Here is a 17,638-nt window from a genome sequence, read left to right on the forward strand (position 1 = left end):
CTGGTACAGGACGGTATTTGTCACCTACTTACTGCAAATACATTTATTTGAATTAAAAAAAAAAAAAAAGTCACACAAAAAGCAACCAAGAATGAAATAGCCTTGCTAAAAATGAAAGCTTAAACACATTTACTTGAGTTTTTCAAACTTGTATGGCTTTCTGACCTCTCAGCTAATCTGTCTGCATCTACAGCTACCTCATTTGCTCCCAACATATCATGCAGTGTAATAAAAGTATTGAAGTAAGTTGCACTTGATAATGCATCATACTGATCCTATGTGAATTTTGCAGTAAAAATCTGTGTATTGTAAGACACCTGACCAGGAATACAAGGAACTCCAGCTTTTCAGAACATGGGGATTTTGACAATCCATGTAACAATCCAGCAGGATAAGCTTGGCATTCCTTGCTTATACCTTGCAGCATGCACCAGTCCTGTCAGAAGATGAAACGCAGCTCTGTGAAAAAGTCTGAGGAACCACAGTAGGCCTCAGACACTAGCAGGTTACCTCTGGTCTACCAGAAAAGTCTGATCTCATGCCATATACCATACAAAAGAAGTAGAATGACAGGAAGTGGCTTGAACACTGGAGAGTTCTAGAAAAGGGTTGTAACCACGAAGTGGGAGAGCAACAACTCTGCCTTCTGACTGCACTGCTTCACAGAAATTCCTTCAGGCAATGCTGAGTGGGTCGCTACAGACCTCCGGTCCCCCCAGTCTGGTTTGGGTGTTGTATCCTACTGACATTTTGTCCTAAGTCTGTAGATACCCAATTTGACACCATCTGATATCATCAACGTCTGTACAAAACTCACTCCAGCAGAGAATTCTGCTTTCAAAATACGAAAAAAAGAACTGCTGTGTAAAGTCACAAATTCAAAAGCTACCACCCCCTGCCCTGCTTCATGAAGCCAGCAAAACTCTGGCTGAGTGAGTGCTAGCCTAAAAAATAATGTTTCTGAATTTACTTAAAAAACAAACAAACAAACAAACAAACAAACCCACCACCAAACATAAAAGAAGATACGAAAGGGAAAAAACAGTTTCACAGCTGTTGCTTCGACTGTCACCATCATGGTCTGCAAGGCTACAGGAACCCACACAATTCACAGTATTTAGGAATAAGCAACTACTTGCCACTTCAAGTTTGTGGTTTCAGAACATGAACATGTCACTTTCACATTTTATTGTCAGAAAACAACCGGATCAATCAGATTTCAGTCAGAAAACAGATCTTACTCAAAGCAAAAGACGTTCTGAAGATATTAAGTAAGGAAGAGAATCCCATAATATTATTAGCAGACACTGTCTTTAGTTTTCCACATCAACATAATTAACAAATAGTTTTCAGTGAAATGGAACCCACCTAACAATACAATATTAATATGTTTACAAATTTAAAGAAAAAAACTGTTTTACCTGAGTTTTAAGTGAGACAAAGCATACTTATGTATGAGGCAAATTAAAATTTTATTTTCAAAACTGGAAAACAATTATTCAGTATCTGCTGTTTTTAAAGCACATAGAGAAAGTACAGAAATCTTTGATTAAAGAGCTCAGATTACGCATCTTTACCACTGTTACAAAAAAAAAATAAAGAAAACATTCTTACTAAAGTCATGACTGTGGTGGGTTTATTTTTTCCCTTTTTTTTTTTTTTTCATAATTTCTGAGTTTAAATCACCAGCCTAATTATAAATTGATCTAATAATTTTACATGTTTAACTTTCTATAGCACAGTACAGGTATATACTAATAAACAGAACTAACAGCGTAAGCAAGTTAGACCAAGACAATTCTATGTTTTTCTTATATTGTTTTGGTGGATGAAAGAGAGACATAGCATGAGGAAAAAAAAATGTGTCAGCAAGGGAAACAAAGAAGGAGTTTCTGCAGCAAATAGGAGGGTGTGAGAGGTAGAAATCAAGTAATACCTGTTTTCTGATATAGTAGGGATCAAATGTTTGAAGTTGAAGAGACCTGTTTTCAATTGCTTGAAGCTTATAAAGCTGGATACACATTTATCTGAATTTTAATATACTAGCACAAGCACTTTCTAAGTACTACAGGACCAAGGTCACAAGGATGACTGGCTTTATCTTAAAACATCACATTGTGAAGTCTAATGTATTTAGACAAAAGGATTTTAGGAAGTGTTACATATGTGGCCAAACCTTGGCCACCAGCAGCAGCAGATCTGCTGCCCAGAGCAGGTGCATAGCCACACACAGGCATCAAGGCCCATCACCCAGACAGATGGCACAGCCACATATCACAGTAGGCCCTGGTGTCTCCAGTCCAGCCTGGCCATTTCATGAGGAGCCACATGCCACAGGGTGGAAGCTGCGGCCTGAGTACAAGAGATGACTTGAGCAGCATGGGCCTGCCATGCCATGTGGCATGTGGCCAGGCAGGTGGCCTCAGCCCAGCCCCACAGCACTTGTGTCACACAGGTGACCTGACCTTGCCAGACTTAGGTATAGGCAAGAGCAAAACAAAAGCAAGCACTTCTGCATGTGCTCCCACTGCTGTTTGATGAGACTTCTGTTTTATTTTTAGACCAGCACATGACAAGCCCAGAGAAATTACTTCTGGGACTCTGACTTGCTAACTCTGCTTCATCACACCAAATAAAACCCTATCATCTCCTAACCCCACAGATACTATTTCCTAGAATCTCCCTTTTTTGCTATACAGAGAAATCCTTTACCTCACAAACTACTTGAGACAGCACACCACCACAGAAAGAGAGTTTACCTCCTCAGTCCTCCCACCTAAAAATGGTGTATTTACACAGAACCCAGGTGTGGCAAGTTTACTCTCTTCGTACCTCTTCTCTCCTTGCTGCAATGGTCAGCCCTACTGAGGGCTCACAGCCTCCCACAGGTGGTCTGACAGCAATGCACGTCGAGGCTCATCCTTCTGCCCTCCCCTGCCTCACAGAGAAGGGAAGAACCCGCATAGCACTTACTGCACCTCCTTAATGAAGTGCTAATGAAAGCCCTGTGTCCCACCATTACCCACCAGCGGCAGGCAACCCTGTGCTCCCTCCTCTCCACTGAGAGGTGGCTGAGGCAGCCGGCAGCCATGGGGCATGGAGGATCCCTCAGGATTCCCCTTCAGTGTGGTGGCGAGTAACAGCTGCTGGACAGCTGCTCTCTCATGTTGGCTTAACATGTAATGGAGTTTGTCTCTGGGAGGTATCCTTAGAGGGCACCGCAAATCCCTCATTAATTCTACAGGAGGACATTGCTGGCAAGAATTGACATATAATGTTATCTGAAAGTAACACATTATTAAACTGAAATCCTTTGATAGCTAGGCCAAAGTACAGAATGAATAGGGTTGATAGAGCCTCCATGAAATGCCACAAGGGTGTCTGATCTTTGCACGGGGTGAGGCCCATAGGTACCTGTTCACTCTGGACTTTCCCTGAAGGGTGTAATTTGTGGTGAAGGCTATTCTATGATGGCAGAGTGCTTTCAGCAAACAATCTGCTTGCTGTCTATTCAAATCAGCACCTGAATGTAAATAGTTGCCGAGTCCAGCCGCAGCTCACCAGGTCTTCTTCTTCACTAATGCTTCTCCATTTCCATTTCAGTCAGGCTTTCAAGTGATGGTGTTATCTTGTGTGCTGCCTGTATGGCAGGCATGTGCTATACACTGAAGACTTCAGACAATGAATTAAAACTGTGCTGAGTAGTGTGGCCATGTTTGTTTAATCTGAAAGCTTTTTTGGGAAGCATCCAACACCAAACAGCGGCCAGAACCCGTGAATCATTCCCATTACTCTTGTTTGTTTTCTACAGTTAGCCCTAGGGGCAAGAGCCCTCTGCACTGAGACAGATGACAACCGGAGGATGAACAATTTCCTTTAATGATTGCAACAGGCCCCACTGTAAATAACTACTTACTACAGAAATTACATGCACCAATGAAATAACTAGGTAGTAAACTATTTGCAGTGGAGAAACATGGAGGGGTAGGCCTGTCAGGCAGAGAAATGCTGACACGGAGGCTATCATATGCAAAGAAAACCAAAGGAGAAACTCAGCACAGGTCTTGGATCCCATAAATCTTGTATCGTTCTGTTTAAGCCTTTAAGTACTACTGTAATAACAAAGAATTGCAATTAAAATAAACATACATAGCAAAGAATATATATATATTTTGATTGTTAGGCTTCACTTTCTGGAAGTTAAAATGAATTCAGAGCATTTGAAATTTTGCTCAAAGATTTTGTGAACTTACAGAGTTAATACATGAAGTAATGGTCCTTACAGCCAGGCCATCAAGCTTGTCCCATGTCATGGCTCCTTTAAGGATATGTATGTTTAAAGGTGTATCAGATAAGATGGAGAAAGGGTAGAGGCTAAAATGAGGTTGACAGTTATGTTTTATCCTTCTTGGGGCCTAGCTCTCTTATTAACTAAAGAAAAGATAAGTATCTTAGTGAAAGCCTGGGAGACAGTAAGTGAAATACAGATCAGGAATTTTTTAATGACTCCTAAAACAAAAAGGAAGTATTTTAGAAGGCTGAAAGAGCTGGCATTTTATAAAGCCTGAATCAGACCCAAGAACAGACAGTAGCACTCAGGTTCCCCTGTATGGTACTGCTCCTTGAAAGCAAGGCTTTAAACATTTGTTAAGTTTCTGCTGATTGTTTGAACTGATGGATTTGTCTATTTACAAAATTACATAAACTTTTCTTGCCCCAAATTTTATTTTTTGGGGGGACACAATTATTGCTTCAGTTTGCATGCATACTGCAGAAAGCAACCTTCTATTCTTCCAGAAAACTATTTACAAATGGGCTTTAATAGTTATCAACCAGCTGCAGAAAAGCATAACTTGTATAGATTCTAATGATTGTGATGGTGATTAGCACCATTAAAAATCATTGCTAATGGTTTTTAATCCAGATTTGAAATTTTAACAAGCCAATGAGCATTTTAATGAAACTTTGTAATTAATATGATAGTTGGAAGTGATATAGCTCCATGGAAAAGTACTAGCCAGGGTGAGTGAAGACAGCAATTGTTTAAAAAACAAAAACCTAGAACAGAAGTTTAAGTAGGATGCAGAAGTAGAAAAGAATGGAGAGAAGAAAGAAAGAAAGAAGTGAAATTTATTTCAACAGCCTTTAAATTGCACAAAGAATAAAAAGTCATGGGTTTGCATTACACAGGACAAGGAAATCTTACTGTTCTCATAAAAGTAAACTCATAAAATTCAACGGATTAAATCTTTACTGTCTTAACTCTGATGTTTGCAGAATAAGGAAATAACCTGTATATTGCTTTATTGCTTTATGTTGAGCAGTTCCGGTGGGTAGATATAGCAACTGGCCTTGATATTCCCTACTTACGGGAGTAATCTCATCAATACAGCAGACAGAATATTCTTAGGGATGGTCTGAGAACTCAAAAAGTTGTCCCAAGGACTTGGACAATCCTCATAATCTTTTTGAAGTATACGAAGAGATGATGATTTCTCACATTATGTGAAAACCCTTTCCACAAATCTATGTTTTTTGTTTTTTAAAGGATGCAGGTAACAAGCAAAACATTGTATTATTACTTTTGCTATTATGCCCTAAGAGAAAATGAGAAGCAATAACCTGGGACTGATGGTAGTCACACTGCCTAATGCACTACTGGAAGACACCAATGAAAAGTGTTTAAGTACAAAAATCATGTAAAAATGACTTGTTTCCTTAATGTTGACATACTTAGGTCAAAAGAAGTAATAGTATTCAAAGACCATACACGTAATTTACTTAAGGACAAACTCATTTAATTCATGCATGAACTTAGAGCACAGCACAGCACATCTTTTAATGTAATAGAGCAACATATGTAAATACACAGTAACTTACAGAAAATATTTTGAAACATTTCTCTATTTAAATGATTAAAAGTTTATTCCCCAGAACACTAGATTTTTGTAGTTATATACTACCTGCTTGTCTTGTAATGTCATGACTTAAAATGAAAGCTAAGCATGTATTCTGAAGTCCTGTTGTTCCTTTCACTCTTAAATATAAATGCTGCTGAGTCATACTTACATATTAAATATGCTGTATCTGCACACAAGTGTGGAATAAGTAACTCTTTAACTTCTTCTCAGCATCAAAAAATTCTTTAAAAACCTTGAAGTCTTTGAAGCCAACCTACCTTAAGATTTTGGAGACAGTTTTACTAACTTGTTTTGTCTTTGCTACAGCAGAGGAAGCTACAGCACTAGGCTCACTATTACACACTTGAAAGGGGATTTCCTCAAATCAACTTGTTTCAGTTTTGCTTTCTTCCTCTCAGCAAATAACATGCATTCTGATCATCCAGTGTAGAAGAAACTATGTAATATATATGAAAAGGCTTGCAAGTAAAACATACAGAAAATACCCACAAAAGGACTGTTTCACCATTGGATATACATAGACCATTAATTTGTTGGGATTATGGCATCCTTTCCCTAGCCAATTCACTTGTAAGGAAACTAAAGAGAAAGTCTTTATGTGGAGTCATTCCTAACTTTAATCTGTGTTATTTTCTCTTTGTTAAAGCAGAGGTCACTAATATCTATTTAAATACAAACAAAACAAACAAAAAAATCACCAAAACTGTGCTGCAAATTTAAGCTTGAACTACCTCCCACAAGATGAAGAAATTAACATTATAAGTGGTTTTGGGTAGTGTGTTTCCCAATTCTAGCATTTTTTTCTAAGTTTAAACAGGAGCAATATTTAAATATAACAGAAATTCTCTCATTTCTAAATCCCTTTTAGCCATGCTAAAGTCTTATGTGTTAATCCCGCAGTCTCAAGTAACATATAAGACTCCCTGGTGGATTACACTGTGCACATGTACAAGTTTTAGTATTAGGAATAGAACCTTATCTTAACTTCATCTTACGTTATCACATCTAATGTAGGAAATAAATACAAGTTTATTTTATGACATATGTTGCCATACATAGACATCCTCTGGCTATGACGACTATTTAGTCTGAATACAATATGCATGCTGCATTAAAATAAAGGATAAGGAGGGAGCAGACCAAGAATCTTAATTTAGAAGGGCTTTTGGGTAATTCCCATGTATGGAATTTACATATAACATTGCAAAGGTTAAACAATTTTATTAAAAAACACTGTAAAATTACAAAACTGATGCATTTTGAGATAATAAAATTCTACAAAAAGGGTGAAGGTTTTTTCCATATGTAATTACCATCTGAATCTTCAATATCTGACATCAAATGCAACCTGAAAATGAGCTCTGAAACAGGTTTTTGGACTACATGGATGTTGTATGCCAACTTCTAAGGCAAAATGAAACTCCTCATCCAGAGTCCAAAAAATGTAGGGAGACCCTAAAAACGTAGCAGAAGCATTTCCGCACACTGATTTCAGTAGTCAAGTTTGTGCAGAAGTGATTCCACTAGATTCATAGAGTACCTTTTAGAGCCAACAGAAACTTGTCACTTTGTAAGCTTCCTGACGTTTTCCAACTCTTCTATGGGTTTCCATTTCTGATGGATTGTTAATAGCTGGATTCAAAAGAAATCATGGAAAAAATTAGCAAACCCTCAGTACTTAAGTCCACTGTCAATAAAATGTTAGTCTTCTCCCCACAACACCACATATCAACTTATTGGTGATAAAGGATTTCTAATAGCTTTATATTTTCCTAGTAAAAATAAGCAAAAATAACAATATCACATCCAATGATTTGTTGAACAAAATCACTTTGATATTAATAAAATAATAAACCCAAATATTATTCACAGATAATTGTATTTTTCCTTGTCCTAGGTGCTCTACTAAACTAAGATTTTTTTTTTCCTTACAGTTATAATACCCAATAAGCCATTCTCAGTCAATTTTGTAATTCAGGAACAATGCAAATGTAAACAGTATTTCCTCTACAGTCCATGTATCTACTGTTATCGATGGAATTGAGTAAGGGGATGTTGTGGGGGCCAACACCAACAAATAGACCACAAATTCAGCAGTTGACCGAGAAGGAAATACCTTAATTACTATCATTAACGTAGGGAAAGTTCTTTAGATAAAGTAATGAGCTATGCAATCATTTCTACTTTTAAATAGATTTCAGCTTTACATTTTTTCCTCATCCATATTTTGCTAGTTCTTACACATTATAGTTATTGTATTGGAAAAAATATGCTATTTACACTGACTGTATTATTCACATTAATTACCTTCTGAGGCCGGGTAGGATCAATAGTTTCCCATGGCTCTGGATTGCCAGTCTTGTTAATGCTTTAAGAGAAGAAAGCAAACTAGGTACTATGTTTTAGGGTGTGAACTTGCACATACTTTTCTACACGAGGAATCTATTAGCAGTAGAACTATTCACATAAGTAGCTCCTTGAAACACATGTTTACAGGTTTGGTCAACTCTGTATTTTAAATTCTGGTTAGGCATCAATTACGTCTTGCTTTATTTGTAACTTCCAAAGCACCAACATGCCAATATTGTTTGAGTATAAATGTATTATCTAACATTAGACAAAAAAGCTGTAAATCAAAACTGAATATAGATGCAAATAAAAAGGGGATTCTGATCCTGATGGCTAAAATTGTCTATTTTAGTCACTTTAAAGTAAATACAAAATATCCCAAAAGCTTAGAGAGTGAAGGACTTGGCTCCAGTTTAACTTGTTGTAATTTTGTATTTGCAAATACTGTTCTTTAGATACAGCCTGCTCGCCCCATATCTGAATGGCCTCTACCCAATTGTCTGAGAACAACTAAAACCTATTACACCTTAAGCCAAGAAAAATAAATATTATCTATTAAATCTTAAGTTGGGAAGCCATCTGCATTACACTATATTTATTAATTTTTTCAGTATTTAAAGTGTGTAGATGTCTTAATCTTTCCTAGTACTTTGGAACAAGCACTTGGATTTTCTTTTTTTTTTTTTTTTTTTCCTCAGGAAAACGTAACTGTCAACTGCCTCCGCAGAGATGAACAAACCAGCATAAATCCGAGCAGTATTTCGCTTACATCACATCAGACTTGCTGAAGAGGGAATAGGCAGAGAAAGCAACAGCCCCAACTGCTGCGAAAGACACGACTCCAACCAGGGGAATGAGCTGAAAGACACGATGTGCAGAAGAGTTGAGGAGCTCCCCGTCCTGGCTGAGCTCGGGAGGGATTTGTAGGGCAGGGGGCCCGGCGGCAGGCCGAGCTTCCCAAGCCCTCAGGGGCCGCACCTCAGGTGGCAGCCCCCGGTCTCGGGGCGCCCACCTCAGCACAGCCGCCGCCGGGGCTCTGAAGCGACCCGAGGCACTTACTTCTTTTTTCGATTTGATTATGTGGAAGAAATTCGTGTTCATCCTCGCTGTGGCTGCGGACCTGGAACAAACAGGGCTGTTACCGAACCTGGGCACCCCCCGGGCGCGGCGTTACCTGACGGGACGGCAAAGGAGCGAGCGGGCAGCACTGCGGCGGGACAGCGGCACGGGGCGCCGCGCCCTACGCTTTATAGAGGCGGGGAGGTCCCCGCAAACGCGCTCCCGCAACGCCCGGAGCAGCGGCGCGAGAAGCGCGCGCGCGCCCCCCGGCGGGTGTCCCCGGCTCCTGAGGGGAGCGACGCCGGCCCCTGACGGGAGGCTCCCCTCGCTCCAGCCCTGCTGCCCGACGAACAGCCCGTCAGGGCAAAGGCCGCGGCCTGCCTCGCTTCAGGGCTGGGCGAGCGTTTTATGGACCGAAAATGGAGCCCAGCTGAAGTCTGGCCCAGCTGCTGCAGCAAAAACTTAACCGTGGCCCTAAGCTTTTAACCTGCCTTTGAGAAAGCAAGCCTTTAGATATGCACATATGGAACGGCTTATCTTTTTGCATAGTATGGAGCTTGGTTTCTCATACTTCGCATTCTGAAAGCTTTTCTGCCTTCAGTAGTCACTCTGTCCTTTCCAGACTTCACATTTTAAATCAAATATTCTTACTGTGCCAGTGTTTATAATCAAACCTAGGAAATGTATAGTAAAACAAAGCTGTTCTGTAGTACTCCACCTAACTATCTCAACGATCCACGTCATGCAATGGAAACCTAGCCCAAGCAACCATGGCTTCAGTTTATTCATTACTGACATTATGCATTTTTCACCCGTGAAATTTTACTGTATTTCATACAGATTGAAAACTACAGTAAGTACAGTATGAAAAAGCAGGAAAGATACAAAATGCTTCAACTCTCAGTCTTCGTGATATATTTAAAAATACTTATGCCATATCATTCCTTTTTGATTCAAGATGTTAATTCTTGATTATAAAATTTTTCATAAAATTCCAAGTCTTTTGTGCTTAAAGATGGTTTTACAGTCCTCAGTGATTTTACAAAATGCTCATGTTTTACAGTAGTTGCTTCAAGTCCATTCTCTTGCAATGCCAACAAAGCAGCCTTTAGAAAAGAAAAGAAAAAAAAAAGCTTGAAATGCTTATAATATTAACTCACAAAGAAGTTACTGCAAGTATTTTAAAACATTTTATATGAAAACCAAATTTTATACAATGCTGTTCTCAGATACTTTGTCTGAATTATATTTATCACTAAACACACCATCAGGTAAGACTAATGTAAATTTCACATTTACTTTTTGTCTGTATTAGAAAACATATCCTTAATCATTTACATATTGGATTTTCTTCCATTTTTTTTTCTGCTTTCAATATAACTTTGCTCAAGTACTTATGGACTGTTCTATTTTTTTCCACTCTAGCCTTGACAGTACATGCTGCTTTCAGCTAAGAATGCCGCAGTTGCTTGCAGTACACAAAATATGATTCCTCCAGATGTGAGCCTGCATTACAAAAAGCCACATGAAATAAAAGGTAGTACAGCTCCCACTTATGCCAGTAGAATAACTTCTACCAGTAAATTATCACAGAAACCCTTTATACTTATTCGGATTTTTATTTAAAGAATTCTTGTTCACTCCTGTTTTATTCATTCTTTTTATTTTCAGTGGTGGAATAATCTGTACTACAGATTATTCTAGAGGCTTGGTAACCTCTAGAAGTTAACTATTTTCATTGAAAGGTATAATTTATAGTTTATTTCACAGATTAACTATGAATATTTCATACCTCCTTGCACAAATTTTCAATATCAGCTCCAGAGAAGAGGTCTGTTAGGACTCCTAAATCTTGCAGTGCCACATCAGAATCTAACGGAATTTTTTCCGTGCAAATTTTCAAAATGGAAAGCCTTCCCTGTAAGTTGGTATATATTAAATGAGAAAACAAAACCAAACAAAGTAACACTTACTCCCACTCCAAAGCAATAAAAATTCTGAAATCAGAACTAAGAAAGATCTGGGAAATTACCAAAAGCAGAACTACCATATTTCTGGTGAAAGAGTAAACAAAATACTATTAATGGAAATATTCACTCTTGCGGTTATCTCATATATTAAAGTCTGGTATTCAGAGTTGCTCATTACTTCATGAAAATGCTATTTTACACTGAAAGTTCCATATTTGTCCTGCTGTGGGTCATCTCTTCTTTTTGAGGGGCTCAGGGCAAATAGTTATACCACTGAGCATTTACAGGGCACAAGAGATCTGAAGCAAGGACAGCTAACTTGTTATGATACTTCCTAAACTGCAGCTTGATTCTGTAAATAAAGAATTATTTCAGATTTTTGGCTGTTTTCTATATGCAATAGTGTAACTACATGCACCAGTTCAAAAATTACTGGTATTTAAATTACAAATAGGATTATTCCTTTTTAAACTTCATGTACTTTGAATCTGGTGACTCATTTTCGTGAACCATCCCTCAATTTTTTACTATATAATGAATATATATTCCTATAATATATTTATATTATTGGAATATTTCCCCTTTACTCCTGAATTAAAGTATGCTGGCAATTTCTCTTTCTCCATTTGAAGCCACATATGGATTTGTAATACATCACCTTAAGATCTGGAGGTGGAATATAGATCACCCTGTCTAGCCTTCCAGGACGCAGTAAAGCATCATCCAACATATCTGGTCTATTTGTTGCAGCAACTACCATGACATCTTTGTTCAAAGTTTCCTGAAACTCTAGCTGAGTAAAGAGATTATATAAACAAGTTAGTGCAACATGGATAAGACAGGTAATATCTAAAGACTTTTGTTAACTACTAGTAAGAAAATAAAAGGGGAAAGAAGAAAATGCATCTCTGTATGAGTCTATTTCCCTTTTAATATCAATATTTTATATATCATTATATATAGCATTTTATTATTTTATACTAATATTTTGCGTATGGGTATTTTGCTTGGAGAAAGTCTCACTGATGAACAGCATATACAAAACCAGCAATCTATAAATGGTATTTTATAAAAATCAGAAACAATGACAGAATAGAATAGCACGTTTTTAAGCCTAAGGATTTTAAGTTTAAAAACATGAATGCCAACAACTAAAAAATTACCTGTCTTTCCTCGTCACTTAATTCTTGACATTGGCCCTCAAGCTGTAGTTTATTTCCTCTCCTTTCTGTGACTTTCAGTCCAATGCCATCCAACTCATTAAGAAGAACAGAAAGAACTCGTTCTGAGACACCATGGCCAGTTTTATGGTGTGACCGAGATCCTAAGATAGAATCAATCTCATCTAGGAATATTATTGCTGGAGTACTTGCTCTTGCTTGGCAAAATACCTATTTTTGGATTGATAGAATAAAATGTTAATGCATACTTTCTACTGGGTAAGGTGAAATCACCTGTTTACATTCACTCTGTATTTTGACTTAATTATGCAACTTTAAAGATAAATTATTTCACAAAATAAGATGCATTCATTCAAAAAGCCATTCTGGATTACATTTACTACAGACAGATTCTGCTTTTTAATTAAATTCTTATGTGAACTAACAACAAGAGGGGTAGAAATACTTTCAAAGTTTAAAACTGGTATCATTTTAGGGTTAGATTCTCCATTTACACAAATGTAAAAGCATTATCTTTTTCTATTTCAAAACTAGGTAAATTTTAACTATCATTTTTCCAATAGCAAAATTTAGGCCTAACTTACACTTCATAAAAAACAGGCAAAAATAAACTTTAGATCTCATATAAATTAAAAACTGTACCTGAGACAGAATCTTCTCTGAATCTCCAACATAAGGTGAGAAAAGGTCAGCACCACTTACAGAAAGAAAGGAGCAGTGACAACTTGTGGCCACAGCCCTCACCAGTTTGGTTTTGGCACACCCTGACGGCCCATAGAGAAGAACACCCTTTGGACGAGACAGGCCCATCCTAGCAAATGCCTGAGGAAATTTCATAGGCCACTCAATGCACTGTCAATACATAAAAAAGGGATGAAATTCTCAGTAAAGGAACTAGAGTTCACAGCCAATCAATAAAGCAGCTAAGCAAAATATTCCTCTCTTTGGTTCATGCATTAATTTTAAATCAACACAGAATACTAATACGGTCTTTCTTGGTATGAAAAGACATCCTTGTTCCCTTTCCCTCCTTCTTGAAGTTTCCTCTCAGTCTCAAACAGAATAAAAGGCAATCCTTGAAGAATGACATGCAAGAGCCACATCTGGCTACAAACTCAGAAATGTACTGTTGCAGAGTTTTTCAGATACTGGAAAGCATGATAATTATTTCATGGTATTACTGCTGTTATCCTGGGGCAGGAAGGTTTTTAAATCACAAGCACTACAATAACTTAATGTAGTAGAAAATAGTGTTTAGAATACAATTTAGAATCATGTAATTTGCTAGACAATACATTTCTATAACGTAGCACATAGAACACCTTGGAGCATATGGCCATAAACTGCCTTTTTATCTAAATACATTTTATACATTACCTGTTTTAACTTCAGTTTTACATCTTCAAGACCACCTATTTGCTCCCAAGTGACTGGCTTACACTCTTTTAGTCCAATTACACTTCGAAACGAGGATGGTTGAATTTTTTTAAAAGCTTCTTGGAAATTTGCCATGTTAATCACCATTTCAGTTGAATCCTGAAGAAAATCAAATAAAGCATATTAATAATGTTTTTACATAATAATTTACAATGCTCTATTAGTATGCCAAACACTTCACAAAAGGACAAATGCAATCAATAGTCAATTAAATTCCTGCCCTAACAAGCTTAAGCACTGCATACAAAAAGATGTAGCACAAAGTAGAATATATTCTCTTTATTGAAAATTTAAAAAACAAACAAACAAACAAACAAAAAACAAACAGCTTATCAGAAAGGAATATTTTAGGGAAAACTACTGTTTTTCCCTAAATTATTTTTTCATTACAGAGTGACCTACAAAATCAAAGAGGTGCTAGATCCAGGGTTACTACACATAAATGCCTTGATTCTCTTGAATACAAATGGTCTAGCATTCATAACTCTCAAAAAGTCTGCAAAGTGCAGTTATTAAAATGCAAATGCAGTAAAAGCATTGGTATATTTACATTTATAACACATTTGGTGCTTTTCAGCATTTAAGGTTCTGACTTTTTCATCTTCTTGAGAATTTCCAGGAAAACTAAGTATTAATGGAGAAAATGTAGTACATAATAATTACATTCACCTTGATTAATTTGCAAGCATACCAAAGAACTGTGGAACATAGCCTGCATAGCAGCTTCTCTGCAGAGTGCTGTAAGGTCAGCTCCAACATACGCAGCTGTAATTTCTGACAGTTTAATCAAATCAACGTCCGCAGAAATCGGCATACTAGATGTAAGCAACTGCAGGATGGATCTTCTCTGCATAAGTGTTGGTGTCCCAATAATAACCTAAAACAATAAAAATTTTAAGGAGATATTTTGCTGTATTCCTCTTATTTTGTAGACCTATGCAAACAATTTGTCTCTGCTTTACACTGTGTTCTGAAAATTTACCTACCTGTATTGCAACTAGAGTTTTACAAGAAACTAACAGCAGCATACAAATGATAAATTTTTAAAGCACCTTTCATTTATGCTTACCTTCCAAGTGAACAGTGTTGTATAAAGAGTTATTCATAAGACACTGTCAGCTGTCACTGTCACTGTTCACCATATACTGTTTTAAGGTAATATACAAATAAGAATGTAAGTCTTAGGCAAAGACGTTATTTCAGTGTTCACAACAGAGAAACAGGACGTATGTGTCAAATCTGTGGAATCCCACTACAAAACATGACTAGTAGCCATTTTTCCCTCTAAATAAATGAATTACTATATTAAGTGTCCCCCTGGAAAAGAAAGGAAATTCTTTATGTGTAACAGGATTTGCTTACCTCTCTGTCAAATCTGCCAGGTCTTCTCAGTGCAGGGTCTAAGGCATCAGGCCTGTTTGTTGCTGCCATGAGGACCATCTTGCCTTCACTACCTACACCATCCAGTAGTGTTAGCATCTGAGCAACAATACGATCTTCAGGAGCATTGTTTGAACTTCCTCGCTTTGGGCATAAGGAGTCAATCTCATCGATAAAGAGAATAGTTGGGCCTTCATGGGACATTTCTCTGCCCTTTTCAAAGACTCTTTGCAAATTCTCTTCGCTTTCTCCTGGCCTGGAACCATAAAGGGCTGGGCCACTGATGCAAAGCAGGTATGCACCCACTTCTTTTGCTACTGCCTTTACCATAAGAGTTTTCCCCACACCTGGAGGGCCTATTAGTAGCACCCCATTAGGGACAGAAAGCCCCAGCTTCTTAAAAGTTTTTGGAAAACGAAAGGGCAGATCAATCATTTCTTTCAAAGTCCTTCTCACATCATCCAGTCCCGCAACTGAAATATTTCCTGTGTCCTCCGATAAATGCCTGTACCTTTCTAGAGTGAACACCTCTTTAATTTTTACACTTGTCTGGGGGGTTATCAGTCCGGCCTCCTCTGTCAAAGGGTCTACAGAGAGCACTTCAATGTGCACCACAGGAGTTTCAAGATTTGGGGCGACAGTAACAACGTAATGATGGGAAACATAAACGTTTCTTAGCAAGTCCCTGATCATCTCCTGAAGCACTGCTCGGGGCATGGACTTTCGCAGCGCTGAGCTCTTCACGACCACGTTCACGGTCGCCTTCTTTAGGCGGCAACGGGGCAGCAGCTGCAGCCGGCCGAGGCTCAGCGTCAGGCCCCTCAGCGCCGCCGCCGCCACCCCCGCGGTCCTGCAGGCCAGGTCAACCTGCAGGTAACCGTCCGCCAGGTCCGCCCTGGGCCAGGCCGTGCACAAGCAGCTCCCGCCGGGCACGGAGATCCTCAGCGGGGCCCCGAGTGGAGCACCCAGGAAGGAGAGGGCGGCAGGGCCCAGCCTGCACCTCTGCGTGCCCTCGTCGCCGGGCTCGGGCGGGAGCAGCCTTAGGGGCACCGCCTCCATGGCGGGCAGCGACCGCAGCGCCGCGGGGGCCTCCCTACTCACCCCTCACCCCGCAGTGCCCGTCCCTCACAGCCGGCGGCCATCCCTCAGAGCCCCGCGCATGCACCGCCTCGGAGCAAGCGCACTGAGGGACTGCACCGGGGCGGGACTTCGCCGTCCCTCCCGCTCCCGCCTCGCTCTTGCCCCCCTCAGGGCTGTCAGGGCACTGTGAGGCGAGCCCCTGTCTCACAGACCCTTCTCAGCCTTTCACACCCTCCGTTCCCAGCCGAAATAGGGCTAACGTACCCCTTGGTGTGGCCAGCCACCTTGTTCTCCTCACTGCTGGACGTGCCGGTGGTCCCTCGCCTCCCTCAGGTCGTCTCCTCAGCGCCACCCGCTCGTCGGGTGGGCGCTTCCCAAGTGCATTCTCAAAAGTTGGGCTCCCTTTTTCCAGTAGTTCCCCTGGCTCAAGGCAGTGCTGGCAGTTGGGGTAGAGTCAACCCTAGGTGCTAAGAGAAGCAAGTGGGGAGCCACAGAATTGCCTTGAGAAGCTGCTGGTACAGGTGAATAGGAGGCAGAAATTTTTTCAGGAATGGATAAATCTGTTGTAATGCATTGTTCTGACAAATATTCAGTCAGTGTTTGAGAAAAAACAATTTTATAACTGTTTGGCCCATGGTCTTTTCAAATTGTGCCATGAATTGTGCAATAGTTCTATAAAAACCTTTCAGATCTGCCAGCATTGTAGGATGCAATATAAAGCCATGATCTGTGAGATTTAGAAAGTGCACAGTTTTACTCCTGGAAGTAGCTTCGCTATGAGTGCAGTTACACATGTACTTAATACACACAAGCTCTGTTTGAGACCTCATATGTACGAGGATTGGCATCTCAAACACATGGCACTGTCAGACTGGTATGTTCATAGACAGACGGGGAGGGGTTTATGGCATGCCTACAAGCTGTCCAGCATGCACTTTGAAGGTCTCATGAGAAAAACGTGAGGAGATCTCTTTGGTGGTGTCCTGTTTCATCACATTCCTTCATGAACCAAGGGCTGTATACAAAACTGTAAGCAATATGAACATAAACGGGTAATGTGAACATCACTTCAGCTAATTTTAAATATGCATAGGAACTCAATATAATGGAGTCCAAAAATCGTCAATTCAGCTCTTTGAAAGTGTGTTCTTTTTTTTTTACCAAACTGTAGTACCAAGACCTTATTTATATACTTTTACAGAAAACATTGCTGAATGACTATTCTGGTTTGGAATGCGTCACTTTGAGTACTCATGCTCCT

General features: G+C 39.3%; 2 protein-coding genes across 4 annotated transcripts in view; both read right to left on the reverse strand.

Annotated features, from left to right (window-relative positions):
- Positions 1 to 9,527, reverse strand: part of C12H15orf48 (chromosome 12 C15orf48 homolog) — a 15,686-nt gene extending 6,159 nt beyond the window's left edge. The window contains exons 1-5 of one of the 3 annotated variants that reach the window (XM_068696161.1): positions 9,330 to 9,526; positions 9,040 to 9,128; positions 8,229 to 8,289; positions 7,462 to 7,553; positions 5,777 to 7,376 (exon numbers count right to left, since the gene is read on the reverse strand). In XM_068696161.1, the coding sequence (XP_068552262.1) occupies positions 7,485 to 7,553; positions 8,229 to 8,289; positions 9,040 to 9,128; positions 9,330 to 9,371 (261 nt within the window). In that variant the 5' untranslated portion in view covers positions 9,372 to 9,526 and the 3' untranslated portion in view covers positions 5,777 to 7,376; positions 7,462 to 7,484. Of the gene's footprint in view, positions 1 to 5,776; positions 7,554 to 8,228; positions 8,290 to 9,039; positions 9,129 to 9,329 lie in introns of those variants that run through there. The other 2 variants (XM_068696162.1, XM_068696160.1) reach the window with 2 other exon arrangements.
- Positions 9,528 to 10,095: 568 nt separating this feature from the next.
- AFG2B (AFG2 AAA ATPase homolog B) lies at positions 10,096 to 16,474 on the reverse strand. The gene is made up of 8 exons (XM_068696147.1): positions 15,280 to 16,474; positions 14,609 to 14,794; positions 13,858 to 14,016; positions 13,123 to 13,332; positions 12,463 to 12,690; positions 11,958 to 12,092; positions 11,122 to 11,247; positions 10,096 to 10,435 (listed from the first exon to the last, which is right to left on the reverse strand). Exons 1-8 carry the CDS (start codon positions 16,354 to 16,356, stop codon positions 10,283 to 10,285), a joined length of 2,274 nt encoding a protein of 757 aa, XP_068552248.1. The 5' UTR covers positions 16,357 to 16,474; the 3' UTR covers positions 10,096 to 10,282.
- Positions 16,475 to 17,638: the final 1,164 nt, after the last annotated feature.

The sequence above is a fragment of the Anas acuta genome, chromosome 12 (assembly GCF_963932015.1).
Source record: "Anas acuta chromosome 12, bAnaAcu1.1, whole genome shotgun sequence".
Classification (NCBI taxonomy): domain Eukaryota; kingdom Metazoa; phylum Chordata; class Aves; order Anseriformes; family Anatidae; genus Anas; species Anas acuta.

Excerpts from the sequence above, each read along its gene's own strand:
- AFG2B (XM_068696147.1), bottom strand. The coding sequence starts at position 16,356 with ATGGAGGCGGTGCCCCTAAGGCTGCTCCCGCCCGAGCCCGGCGACGAG. Across the intron at positions 14,795-15,279 it reads CTGGCAGATTTGACAGAGAG|GTTATTATTGGGACACCAAC; the intron begins GTAAGCAAATCC and ends TTATTGTTTTAG. Across the intron at positions 14,017-14,608 it reads CTATGTTCCACAGTTCTTTG|GATTCAACTGAAATGGTGAT; the intron begins GTATGCTTGCAA and ends GATTTTCTTCAG.